Source organism: Zea mays, chromosome 7 (genome assembly GCF_902167145.1).
Source record: "Zea mays cultivar B73 chromosome 7, Zm-B73-REFERENCE-NAM-5.0, whole genome shotgun sequence".
Classification (NCBI taxonomy): Eukaryota; Viridiplantae; Streptophyta; class Magnoliopsida; order Poales; family Poaceae; genus Zea; species Zea mays.
In genome coordinates this window covers 19,797,513-19,812,052 of record NC_050102.1, presented here as the reverse complement: position 1 = coordinate 19,812,052, position 14,540 = coordinate 19,797,513, and the positions used below count along the sequence as shown (strand labels likewise).

General features: G+C 45.9%; 1 protein-coding gene across 1 annotated transcript; it reads right to left on the bottom strand.

Annotated features, from left to right (window-relative positions):
• Window positions 1-9,804: 9,804 nt before the first annotated feature.
• LOC542466 (maize Em binding protein-1a) lies at window positions 9,805-14,539 on the bottom strand. Its single transcript, NM_001112021.2, is given in 9 exon segments — window positions 9,805-10,356; window positions 10,473-10,598; window positions 13,002-13,079; window positions 13,251-13,495; window positions 13,562-13,610; window positions 13,709-13,766; window positions 13,868-14,010; window positions 14,094-14,204; window positions 14,311-14,539. Coding segments are annotated over 9 exon segments (1,161 nt in total). The 5' UTR covers window positions 14,470-14,539; the 3' UTR covers window positions 9,805-10,164.
• Between the last annotated feature and the right edge of the window lies 1 nt (window position 14,540).

Genomic DNA, 14,540 nt, shown 5'->3' with positions numbered 1-14,540 from the left:
AGAAACATGTTAAGGTTAAAAATGCTTATGCTCAGGAAGTAGAAAAATGTGAAAAATTAACTAGTGAGCTAAGCACTTGTCATGATACTATTTCCAACCTTAGAAATGAGAATGCTAAATTAATTGCTAAGGTTGAGAATTTAAATGATTGTGATGATTCTCTTGTCAAACTTAAAAATGATAATGCTAATTTGATTGCTAAGATTGACAAGTTGAATGAATCAATTGCTAGCCTTAAGATAGAAAATGATAAATTGATTACTAAGGCTAAAAATTTAAATGTTTGCAATGATATTGTTTCCAATCTTAGAAATGAAAGTGTCATGTAACATGCTAAGATTGATGAATTAAATGTTTGCAAACCCTCTACATCCACCATTGAGCATGTTACTATTTGTACTAGATGTAGAGATGTTAATGTTGATGCTATTCATGATCACCTAGCTTTAATTAAACAACAAAATGATCACATAGCTTAACTTAGTGCTAAAATCAATGAGCATGACTTAGAAAATGAAAATTTTAAATTTGCTAGAAGTATGCTCTATATTAGGAGACGCCCAGGCATTAAGGATGGCATTGGCTTCCAACAGGGAGACAATGTCAAGCTTAGTGCCCCTAAGAAATTGTCTACCTTTGTTAAGGGCAAGGCTCCCATGGCTCAGGATAACGAGGGTTACATTTTATATTCTGCTGGTTATCCCAAGCACAAAATTAGGAGAACTCATTCTAGGAAGTCTCACTCTGGCTCTCATCATGCTTTTATGTATAAGAGTGAGGCATCTAGCTCTAGGCAATCCACTCATGTTAAATTGCCTAAAAAGAAAACTCCTATTGCATCAAATGAGCCTATTATTTCATTTAAGACTTTTGATGCTTCATATGTTTTAACTAACAAATCAGGAAAAGTAGTTGCCAAATATGTTAGGGCCAAACACAAGGGCTCAAAGACTTGTGTGTGGTACCCAAGGTGCTTGTTTCTAATGTCAAAGGACCCAAGACTGTTTGGGTACCTAAGAACAAGGCCTAAACTTGTTTTGTAGGTTTATGCATCCGGGGGCTCAAGTTGGATCATTGATAGCGGGTGCACAAACCACATGACTGGGGAGAAAAGGATGTTCTCCTCCTATGAGAAAAACCATGATCCCCAACAAGCTATCACATTCGGGGATGGAAATCAAGGTTTGGTCAAAGGACTTGGTAAAATTGCTATATCACCTGACCATTCTATTTCCAATGTTTTTCTTGTAGATTCTTTAGATTACAACTTGCTTTCTGTTTCTCAATTATGCAAAATGGGCTACAATTGTCTTTTTGTGGATATAGGTGTTACTGTCTTTAGAAGAAGTGATGATTCAATAGCATTTAAGGGAGTATTAGAGGGTCAGCTATACTTAGTTGATTTTAATAGAGCTGAACTCGATACTTGCTTAATTGCTAAGACTAACATGGGTTGGCTCTAGCATCGCCGACTAGCCCACGTTGGAATGAAGAATCTTCATAAGCTTCTAAAGGGAGAGCACATTTTGGGACTAACAAATGTTCATTTTGAGAAAGACAGGATTTGTAGCGCATGCCAAGCAGGGAAGCAAGTTGGTGTTCATCATCCACACAAAAACAACATGACGACCGACAGGCCACTTGAGCTACTCCACATGGACCTATAAGGCCCGATTGCTTACATAAGCATCGACAAGAGTAAGTACTGTCTAGTTATTGTGGATGACTATTCTTGCTTCACTTGGGTGTTCTTTTTGCAGGATAAATCTCAAATCAAAGAGACCTTAAAGGGATTCTTGAGATGGGTTCAAAATGAGTTCGGTTTAAGGATCAAAAAGATTAGAAGCGACAACAGGACGGAGTTCAAGAACTCAAAAATAGAAGGCTTCCTTGAGGATGAGGGCATCAAGCATGAGTTCTCTTCTCCTACACACCACAACAAAATGGTGTAGTGGAGAGGAAGAATAGAACTCTACTTGACATGGCGAGGACCATGCTTGATGAGTACAAGACTTCGAACCGGTTTTGGGCGGAAGCAGTCAACACCGCTTGCTACGCCATCAACTGTCTCTACCTTCACTGAATCCTCAAGAAGACATCATATAAACTCCTCACCGGTAAAAAGCCCAATGTTTCATATTTTAGAGTCTTCGGTAGCAAATGTTTTATTCTTGTTAAAAGAGGTAGAAAATCTAAATTTGCTCCTAAGGCTGTAGAAGGCTTTTTACTTGGTTATGACTCAAACACAAGGGCATATAGAGTTTTTAACAAGTCCACTGGACTAGTTGAAGTTTCTTGTGACATTGTGTTTGATGAGACTAATGGCTCTCAAGTAGAGCAAGTTGATCTTGATGAGCTAGATGATGAAGAGGCTCCGTGCGTCGCGCTAAGGAACATGTCCATTGGGGACGTGTGTCCTAAAGAATCTGAAGTGCCTCCACATGCACAAGATCAACCTTCATCTTCCATACAAGCATCTCCACCAACCCAAGATGAGGATCAAGCTCAAGATGATGAGAATGAATATCAAGAAGAGCCACCTAAAGAGGAGGACAATGATCAAGGGGGAGATGCCAATGATCAAGACAAGGAAGATGATGAGGATCCAAGACCACCACACCCAAGAGTCCACCAAGCGATACAACGAGATCACCCCGTGAACTTCATCCTCGGCGATATTCATAAGGGGGTAACCACTCGATCTCGTGTTGCTCATTTTTGTGAACATTACTCCTTTGTGTCTTCTATTGAGCCATACAGGGTGGAAGACACATTAAGGGATTCGGATTGGGTGTTGGCAATGCAAGAGGAACTCAACAACTTCACGAGGAATGAGGTTTGACATCTTGTTCCACGTCCTAATCAAAATGTTGTAGGAACCAAGTGGGTCTTCCACAACAAGCAAGATGAGCATGGTGTGGTGACAAGGAACAAAGCTCGACTTGTGGCCAAGGGATATTCACAAGTCGAAGGTTTGGATTTCGGTGAAACCTATGCACCCGTAGCTAGGCTTGAGTCAATTCGTATATTACCTGCCTATGCTACTTATCATGGCTTTAAGCTCTATCAAATGGACGTGAAAAGTGCCTTCCTCAATGGACCAATCAAGGAGGAGGTCTATGTTGAGCAACCTCCCGGCTTTGAAGATAGTGAGTACCCTAATCATGTTTACAAACTCTCTAAGGCGCTTTATGGACTCAAGCAAGCCACAAGAGCATGGTATGAATGCCTAAGATATTTTCTTATCGCTAATGGCTTCAAAGTCGGCAAAGCCGATCCTACTCTCTTTACTAAAACAATTGCAAATGATTTGTTTGTATGCCAAATTTATGTTGATGATATCATATTTGGGTCTACTAACAAATCTACTTGTGAAGAGTTTAGTAGGATCATGATTCAAAAATTCGAGATGTCTATGATGGGGGAGTTGAAGTATTTCTTAGGATTTCAAGTGAAGCAACTCCAAGAGGGCACTTTCATCAGCCAAACCAAGTACACTCAAGATATACTCACCAAGTTTGGGATGAAGGATGCCAAGCCCATCAAGACACCCATGGGAACCAATGGGCATCTCGACCTCGACACGGGAGGTAAATCCGTAGATCAAAAGGTATACCGGTCGATGATAGGATCTCTACTCTATTTATGTGCATCTCGACCGGATATTATGCTTTCCGTATGCATGTGTGCAAGATTCCAAGCCGATCCCAAGGAAGTTCACCTTAGGGCCGTAAAACGAATCTTGAGATATTTAGTTCATACTCCTAACTTTGGCCTTTGGTACCCCAAGGGATCCACTTTTGATTTAATAGGTTATTCAGATGTTGATTGGGCAGGGTGTAAAATTGATAGAAAGAGCACATCAGGGACTTGTTAGTTCTTGGGAAGATCTCTGGTGTCTTGGGCTTCAAAGAAACAAAATTCTGTAGCTCTTTCTACCACCGAAGCCGAGTATATTGCCGCAGGCCATTGTTGCGTGCAATTGCTTTGGATGAGGCAAACCCTTAGGGACTATGGTTATAAATTAACCAAAGTTCCTCTCCTATGTGATAATGAGAGTGCAATCCGCATGGCGGAAAATCCAGTTGAGCACAACCGCACTAAGCACATAGCCATTCGGTATCACTTTTTGAGGGATCACCAACAATGGGGGATATCGAGATTGCATATGTTAGCACCAAAGAACAATTAGCCGATATCTTTACCAAGCCATTAGATGAGAAAACTTTTACCAAACTTAGGCATGAGCTAAACATTCTTGATTCTAGGAATTTTGATTGATATTTTGCACACATAGCTCATGTATATACCTTTGCTCATATCTCTTTCGTGCTATGACTAATGTGGGTTTCAAGTTTATTTCATGCTAAGTCATAGATTGATAGGGAAATAGAGTCTTCGGCGAAGACAAGGCTTCCACTCCACTCCATCATATTATTTACCCTTCGTCGTCACTCTGCATGGCTCTTCACTTTGGTATAATCCTTCACTCATATTATTTGCCAAAGGGAGAGAAAGTATAAGGGCTCATATTTCACTCACAAGTATCCGTTTTTGGCGATTCATGCCAAAGGGGGAGAAAGTATTAGCCCAAAGCAAAAGGACCGCACCACCACCAATTTCAGAAATGTAGTTTTTCAATTTGTATTAAAAGAAGTTTTTCAATTGGTATCTTATTTTTGATATAATTTCAGATTGGTTTGATCTCCTTCTAAATTAATATCTAAAACCCTCTTGAACACTAAGAGGAGAATTTCATTGAGGGGGAGTTTTGTTTAGTCAAAGGAAAAGCATTTGAAACAGGGGGAGAAAATTTCAAATCTTGAAAATGCTTCTCAAAATCATACTCATATACCTTTGACTATTTGCAAAAAGACTTTGAAAAGAATTTCCAAAAGTTTGCAAAAATAAAACAAGTGGTGCAAGCGTGGTCCAAAATGTTAAAAGAAAGAAAGCAATCCATGCATATCTTATAAATGTATAAATTGGTTTAATTTCAAGTAACCTTTGCACTTACCTTATGCAAACTAGTTCAATTCTGCACTTATGTATTTGCTTTGGTTTGTGTTGGCATCAATCACCAAAAAGGGGGAGATTGAAAGGGAAATAGGGTCAAACCTTTTTCTAAATGATTTTGGTGGTTGAATTGCCCAACACAAATAATTGGACTAACTAGTTTGATCTAGATTATAAGTTCTACAGGTGCCAAAGGTTCAACACAAACCAATAAAAAGTCCAAGAAAAAGTTCAAATAAAAAGAGCAAAAGACAACCGAAGGCTGCCCTGGTCTGGCGCACCGGACTGTCCGGTGCACTAGGGAGATTAACTCCGAACTTGCCACCTTCAGGAATTTGGGAAGCCACTTCGCTATAATTCACCAGACTGTCCGGTGTGCCATGCGGAGCAACGGCTACTGCGCCAACAGTCGTCTTCAAAAGCAACAGTGAACAGTGCGCGACTGTGCATGCAGAGTCAGAGCAGGCGCCAGAAGGCGCACCGGACAGTGAACAGTGACTATCCGGTGGCCCCACATGTCAGAGCTCTAACGGTCGAACCCTAACGGTTGGGTGACGTGGCTGGCACACCGGATAGTGTCCGGTGGTGCACCAGACTGTCCGGTGCGCCCTTCGACAGCAGCCTTCCTCAACGGCCACTTTGGTGGTTGGGGCTCTAAATACCCCCAACCACCACACTTCAAGGCATCCAAGTTTTTCAGTCAACACATTCAATACAAGAGCTAGTGCATTCAATACAAGACACAATTAGAGTGAATCAAAATCTCTCCAAGTCCCAATTCCACTCAAAGCAATAGTGACTAGAAGAGAGAGTTTTGTCGTGTTCCTTTGAGCTCTTGCGCTTGGATCGCTTTTCTTCTTCCCCAATTCTTGTTCCCAAGTTCTTTGTAATCAAAGCAAGAGATGCCAATTGTGTGGTGGTCCTTGTGGGGACTAAGTGTCCCAATTGATTGAGAACAGAAGCTCACTCGGTCTAAGTGACCGTTTGAGAGAGGGAAAGGGTTGAAAGAGACCCGGTCTTTGTGACCACCTCAACGGGGAGTAGGTTTGCAAGAACCGAACCTCGGTAAAACAAATCACCGTGTCATCCGCTTTATTTGCTTGTGATTTGTTTTTGCCCTCTCTTTCGGACTCGCTTTTATTTTTAACGCTAACCCCGGCTTGTAGTTGTGCTTAAACTTTATAAATTTTAGATTTGCCTATTCACCCCCCTCTAGGCGACTTTCACTTTTCTTCTTCGTCTTCCTTCCACCTTGCTGCTCAACCTCTCTCTCTCTCTCCTTTCCTCTGTGAGTTGCGTCTCCACCTCTCCTCCCTCTTCCTTCCGTCCTCGTCCTCCCCACCTAATCCAACCCCCTCCCTGCCGTCCCCGAGGCTGGCTGTAGCCGTTTCTCCGGCTCTGGCTCGCAATCCAACCTCTAATCGCTCGCGAATGCCGCCTCCTCGCCGCGGCCCCAACCCCGCCCTAATCTCCACCCTGTCGCCTCCGCATTAGCCATTTCCCAGCCAACAATCCCTTCTCCTCGCGTTAGGGTTAGGGCACCCCATCTATCCATCTATCTATCGCGACAGACAAAACGACATGGACGAGTACCACCACCACCACCAGTGCATGGGCGCCGCCGCCGACTTCCGCCGCGACCTCGAGGACCTCATCTGTGGCCACCTCGGCGGCTGCTTCTCCCTGGCCCCGTCCTCCTCCTCCTCCTGCTCCGTCGCGAGAGGGCGCAGGCCCCGCGGACCATGAGCCCGACGGCGAGGCCGAGTCATCGGTGGTGCGCAGGCGGAGGCGGGACTCCCGCCTCCTCAGCCGCTGGGTCGCGTGCTAGGCCGAGGAGGTGCTCTCCTCTATGGAGCGCGAGGTCGAGCGCCACAACCACGAGGCCGAGCTCCTCGTGCTCGCGCGCCTCCACCCAGTCTCCACCCTCCACCCCTCATCCTTCCTCCTCTCCTCGACCGCCGCGCCCGCAGGCGCCCTCCCTCAACGCGCCCTCCTCGCTCCTGCAGATGTGGCGCAAGCTCGAGCATCCCCGCACCGACGCCGCCCACCCCTTCGACCGCGAGGACCTTGTCTGTGACCACCTCGGCGGCTGCTTCTCCCCGGCCCCGTCCTCCTCCTCCTCCTGCTCCGCCGCGGGCAGGCGGAGGCGCCGCGGACCATGAGCTCGACGACGAGGCCGAGTCATCGGCGGTGCGCAGGCGGAGGCGGGAGTCGCGCCTCCTCAGCTGCTGGGTCGCGCGCTAGGCCGAGGAGGTGCTCTCCTCCATGGAGCGCGAGGTCGAGTGCCGCAACCGCGAGGCCAAGCTCCTCGCGCTCGCGCGCCTCCACCCAGTCTCCACCCTCGACCCCTCCTCCTTCCTCCTCTCCTCGACCGCCGCGCCCGCAGGCGCCCTCCCTCAACGTGCCCTCCTCGCTCCTGCAGATGTGGCGCGAGCTCGAGCACCCCCGCACCGACGCCGCCCACCCCTTCGACCGCGAGCCTTACCCGGACAACGCCGACCGTGACCACGAGCGCGTGCGCCAAATCGCACGACGCCTCACGGACATCACCGCCGCCGCTGCCACCGCCATCGCCGGTGGGGAGTGGCTCGGCGAGACGGAGCGGCAGAAGGTCAGGCTCGTAAGGGAGTGGGTGTAGATGGCAAGCCAGCCGCGCGACTCCTGTGTGGGCACGCGCAGGGACGAGCCTGCAGCTGGGACCGATAGGGACAGGCAAGGGGAGCCTCCTCGGCTACGAGGCCGACAGGCGCGATTGGATGTCATCAGCCGTATGGTTAGGGAGCGTCAGCGTGAGCTGCAGGGCGGGGATTGCGGGGTGTTCACGGCGGGGATTGCGGGCGAGCGGGCGTAGGGAGGCGGGGGCAGTCTACAATGCTCTCTTAATAGTTAGTATGTATATATATATATATATATATTCTAATTATTAGATGTCATGTTGCATGTTGGCCTCTCCTAAGGCATGTTTGGGAGCAAAGGAATTTGAGGGGATTGAGAGAACCAAAAACCCCTTCCTGTTTTTTAAATAGGATCCCTTAATCTCCGTGCTCCCAAAATCCTAGCTACGCCTCTGTGTGCCACTACATTGCAAGATTGTCCAATAATGTAATGCAATTACGAAAACAATTAGTTATGTTAGAGTATATTAGGCAACTCTTGATATGGTTAGCTTAGTATTGATTGGAATCCCGAGATAACCCTCCTTACCTTTAAGATACCCTTCCTCATCTCTAAGATAGACTTATCGTCCTCCAAGTTATGTACTCATATATATATATATATATATATATATATATATATATATATATATATATATATATATATATATATATATATATATATATATATATATATATATATATATATATTCCCTAGAGGTTCAATGCAATATATCCCACCATTCCACGCATTATACACAATCTCTCCTTCCTACATGGTATCACGAGTTTAGGTTTTTAGATCGAAAAGGTGTCGTCCGCTGCCACCGCCACACCGCCCTAGGGAGATCATCGTGAGAGTCGGGGGCAACACCCTCCTAGGATGCGTGACAGGTCCCTCTAACCGTCACGTTCATCGTCCTCGAGTCTACGGTAGATCGATCTGATCCCGCCGCTCGTCGTCGTCGCGTCGCCAAGCACAATAGATTGAAACTTCACTAGACTGCTTCCAGCGTCATCGTGCGTAGTTGTGGCCTCCACCGTCGACCACACCCACCCCTCTCTGCAAGTCATCATGGAGACAGCTGCACCCAAACTTCCCTCCATGTGTTGTTGTGGTGATGGTCATGGGGGAGAACTTGGGTCTGAGGGGCTGGATTGGGCTGGGTCTTGTGGTGGTGGATTCTCGTCATCGTGATGTGCCGTCTCTCGTCGGTCAGCCTGCAAGACGCGCCGTCGGGCTTACACCTGGCCACCGTCGGGCCATTGCTGCATCTAGGGCTGGAAACGAGCCGAGCCGAGCTCGGCTCGGTGCGGCTCGGTGCCTGAACGAGCTCGGCTCGGCTCGGCTCGTCCATTCCACGAGCTGGCGAAATCGGCTCGGCTCGGCTCGGCTCGCGAGTCATATTTTGGTACTTTTCGTTGCATTATTTGGTGAATTAACATTATATAAATTTGAAATATAGAATCATCCTTCTAGATTATGAGTAAATTAAATTATAACTTGTAATATATTCATCATCAAAGACTAAAAAATGAGCTATTATCCATAAAATCATCTAATATTCATTATTATTCCATAAATTGACCATTTTTGCAAGGCTCGCGAGCTGGAACGAGCCAGCTCGGCTCGGCTCGTTCGAGGCTTGCGAGCCGCTCCGAGCCGAGCTCGAGCCGGCTTGCGAGCCTCGAGCTAATTTTCCAGCCCCCCCTCCCCCCACCATTCCACTAGTTTGGTTTAGAATATATTAGGTAATTCCTGATGCCTTTAGAGTATATTAGGTAATTCCTGATATGTTTGGTTTAGAATTGATTGGAATCCTAGAATAACCTTCCTTACCTTTAGAATAACCTTCCCATCTCTACGATAGATTATAACCTTCCCATCTCTATGATAGATTTCTTGCCCTCAAGTTATGTATGTACTATATATTCTCCCCTAGGAGCTCAATACAATATATCCCACCATTCCACTAGTACATATTCTCCCCTAGGAGCTCAATACAATATATCCCACCATTCCACGCATTATACACAATTTCTCCTTACTACAAGCCACAACATGAAAAACACCATAAAAACACCACCAGACTTTCAATAACCCGTATAAACAGCAAAGCGAGGCAGGCAAGGCTATCGAGTGACATTTGCTAGCATTTCATCTAACGAACGATCAGGCAACAAATTGGCCGGTTACATTACATCCCTCGTCAGGAGTTAGCAGACATAAAAAAAACCTCTAGGCTCTCTAGGTTTTGTTACATCAATAGTTTTTACACAACACACAAAAAAACACAAAGCACACCGCGACGAGCCATAAATAATACATGGCTGCAGTGGGGGCGACTCTACATGGCCCCAGCGGGCTGCGAGGACTAAAACGACAGCTTCGCTAAGAAAAAACACACACACTGACCGATGATGGGTGTTGTGGTTAGATAAGAAACACCTCATCTCATCTCATCTTTGTCACTTCCTCATCCACCTCTGTATCTCACCTAGTAGTGTTAGCCTCCGGTTTGTGGCTGCCTCCAGCACAGTTCCCATTGCTGTTATTACTAGATTTCTTGTGGAGCTGGCCCTCCTCATCATGATGCTGCTGCAGCTGCAGCTGCAACTTCGGCGGCTCGATGCTCATTCCCAGTGTGGTCGTGACACTTGGTACCTGGGCGTCAGCCACCCCACCCTTTTGCAAGTATGTTAAGGTTAGATAATGTTGGCATGACAAGAAACTATGTGAAAGAAGTAGCATCACCATGTGATGATGAAAAAAAAAAGGGTAGCGAAGCTCGTTGTGCTCACCAACAGACGTGAATTTTCTGCTTCCATGTCTTGACAAGCCTTCTTGAGGTTGTCAAGTTCTGCTCTGAGAGCGCTGTTCTCGGTCGTTAGGTCAGCTACCTTCCGGGCTAACTCCTCGCACTCTTGCTGGCATATGAGACATGGTAAGTGTGAACATTATTTCGTAATCATAAGAATGAAGGATAGGAGTTTTACTACAAGGTATGCATGCAACAAGGAATCAACACTTCCATATTTCCTGTACTGAGAGCTTTGCTCCACAATTGACTTACATATACTGTTATATGCTGTATCTGGGGGAGAGTAGGCACCTTAGATTACATACCTAATTTGACATTATATATTCTAGGCTCTAGCCCCGCCTTGGCAATCCAAACCATGTAATTGGAAATTTTGCATGAAGGTCACAGTACGGCCGGCTCAACTAGAATCTTTAACTCGTATTGATATCTTGAAGCTAAGAGCTATTTGTGCTTTCAATACTATTTAACAGATGAGTGCAGTGAACTTCAGACCAATGGCCAGACATTGGAACACTCAAGTCGTCCAGTTGTGGATCAACACAATGGTTCAGTTAAAATGTGTCACCAAGAACTTGGTCGACAGCATGAAACGAAGAGGAAAACAAGATCGTTTATCGATGACAGTTGAGGTTCGAAATGGAATCAGCAAATACAACCTAATAGCCACTGCTAGCTTTTCCTTGTTTTCAATCAATACTCACAGGAAAGCACCATTCACAATCTTTGGTTTTGTTTTTCAAGGTTTTGGGGCATCATAGCAACCAACTGAATTAGAGAGTGGAAAATACATAACGAACAAGGTATAAAAAGGACCAAAAATGATGTAGTCAGATGAATATCTATATGCCTTTTTGCATGCATATTGCTATTGAGAACATATCACTTACATAATGAACATCGAAGAAAACAGCTAAGATTAGGGGCTCCAAACATCCATATTCTTTAGTTTTCAATTAATACAATGCTCTAGTGCTCTTATCACTAGTTTTACTGTGTGTGTCCATATTTCCATGCTGTTGGTTGCCTAAACAAATTTACACTGATAAGAATTCATAACACGTTAAAAGAAAAGGCGTGCCCTGGGCCAGAAACAACATTTCAATTTCCAAGGTGAAAACTTCTATTTCAGTTCATCAAACTCTAGCATTTGTTTAGTGTACTTCTTTCCCAGTTGCATGAATAAATGTTTTTTGGCGACTGTAGCTTCTTAGTTGTGACAGCACATTAGATCCCTCAGACCCTCACATCCATATGATTAGTTCTGTCCCTCCTCTTAGATCATCATCCTTTGATTAACATAGATTCCTGCTTTCATGAGCAGCCTGTGATTTGAAAGGAATAACACATAATATATTTTCCTTTTTGTTCCGTAATTCATGTATGCTCTCTGTTAAAGTGAATAATGAACTGAAAAATCTTCATAAATTTGGTTCATCATACTAGTTTTAAATCGAAAAGACGATTGGTACACAAAAACAAATTTTAGCCAGTAAGTTTGAAGCCTATGAAGCACTTGGTACAGAGAATAAACTGAAAAATATGAAGTTAGTAAGTTATTAGTCATGCACCCATCGTTACTGAAAGACAACGCTAGACAACTTCTATCATTTCAGGACTTCTCATTAATCTTTGCTACCTCAATTAGTTAATCAGCATCTGTGCTTTTGTAAAATTGGCAATGAATAAATGACAGGAGGTAGCTCTGTCAGAGAACCACAAAATGTTTTCTGGGTTATGAATCATGATGTAACATGTAGGTTTAGGTACCATTTCCTTGTCAAAGACAATTCACAGATCATAGGCCAAGCAAGGACATTATTTTGTTTGGAATGGACTAGTATCAGTTAAGCAAAAATCAGTAACTTTTGATATCTTTCTTGATTCTAATTAATCTTGGTAGGACAACTAGGACACAACTAATTCTGGGAAAATTTGGCTCCAAATTGTAATATTTAGTCTCCTTGTCAGGGCCTAAGGAGGCCCCCGGAGGGGCTGCGGCAGTAGCAACCATGGGCCCTCCAAGGGAGATTAGATAAGGATAGTTAGAGATAAGATTAGAAGATTAGTTGAGATTATTTAGAAGATTAGTTGAGATTATCTAGGAAGGTTATCAGTTAGTAGTTTGTTGAGAGTTTTTAGGAGAGTTAAGAAGATAAGGATCTCTAGCTAGATAGGGGTGGTCAGCCGGCCTATTTATGTAATCAATGGATAAGAAATAAAGAGGGCAAGAATTAGAGGAGAGAAACCCTCCTCTTTCTCGGCCGTGGGCAGAGGCCCCCGGCCGGCATTCCTGCCCATTGATACCCCTCTCCAATCCCTCACCGATTCAGCGACCATAACACTCCTTGTTGTGATTACCATGAAAACAGATGTTCACCAGGTTGACAGGTCACAGGAGCTAGTGAGTGTGTGCAGAATGTACACGAAGAAAACAAAAACAATTATAATGAAATAATTCTCTCCATGTCGTTCTGCAGGAAATGAGGATGCACTGATTCCAGTCTACCTGCTTGCGTAATCTAGATCTCCTTGCAGACTCCCTGTTAGATTGTTTTCGCCTCTCCCTCTTTATTTCACGTTCGTCCTGAAGAAATAAGGAACTTTGATAAAAGAAATAGGTCTGAATAAGGCACAATTATGGTCTGTAACTTTGCATAAGATAAAAACTCATGAATCAACAGACATCCTATAGCAATTATGCACATAATGAATTAATTTCAAGATGAGGCTAAGATTCAGCAAAGGCCATCCCTACCAGTTGAGTAACGCCATCACGTCGGGCAAGTGCCAACCCAGGACTCACTTCCCCCTGCACTGCAGGCACAGCCAAGGCAGGAGAAGCATTCCAAATGTCCATCCCAATGTTTAGATTCGGGGTGGCACTAGGAAGCGCTGCACGCCCAGGTGCAGACACTGGAAGCTTTGAGGCAGACCTTCCTTTTGCGGGATATGGTGACTCAACCGCAGCATATCGCACAACAGTAGCTTGAGACGGCTCACCTGGAAAACACCCATCTTTAATCGTTCACTTCTTTCTGACAAAAAAGCTGAATACTAAATACTAACCTTCAGCCGATGTGTTACCAGATTTCCTCTTCTTGGGCGCAGATGAATCCTGAGGAGAACAAACATGAACCACAGAAAGCCAGCTAATTACAGGAAAAACATGCAATTTAAAAATGGTCCCTTGTGGCACAGCAAGTTGTTTGGTACCTTATGGTCAGTGTCATCATCTCTAGTCTCCGATGACTCATCGCTGCCGCTGTCATCGCTACACATGCAACAGAATTCGAACTGGATTTAACCAGAGAAAGGAAGGGGGAGAAAAGAAATTTAAAACTGCGCTGGCAAGGCAATAGTGAAAGCCCGTACCTCCTAGAAGCGTCCTCGCCGGAGGGCGCCCCGGAGCTGCCTTTCTCAGGCGACGCGCCTCCGCCCTTACCCTTCCCTTTCCCTTCCGGCACAGTGGGCAGCGCCACCGCGGGGACAGCTTCGCACGTCGGGTAAGGGACGCCCTGCATAGCAGCAAAGGAGCAGTTCACACCAAAAACGCTTCCAAATCGAAGCCCAATTCGGAAGGGAGAGCACAGGTACTTGCCGCGGCCATGGATGCGTGCGCGTAGTACGCCGCGGCGGCGCCTGGGTGGTAGACGGGGAACGGCACCGGCGTGCCGAAGTGCGCCCCCGCCGCAGCCGCCGCCATGAGGTGCTGAAGTCGGAGGAGAAGCAAGCAAGCAAGGAAACCCTAGTCAGAACAAGGACTCACCACTTTCCCGGGCGAGCGAGCGAGCGCGCGCAAAGGGGCAGAACCTCACCTGCGCCGGCCAGGCGTAGGGGTGCCCCGCGGCAGCGTAGTAGGCCTGAAGCGAAGCGACCCACTCGGCGTGCGTCTGTGGCGGTGCTGCGGCGGTGACCACGGCGGCGGCGGCGGGCGGCTCCGGCGGCTTGGACTGCTCGTCGGAGGACGACGCCATGCTGGCCTGCGCGGCGCGCCGAGATCTGGAGGCTCCCCCGCTGGTCCTGGGCGGAGCGAGCACCGGTGGCG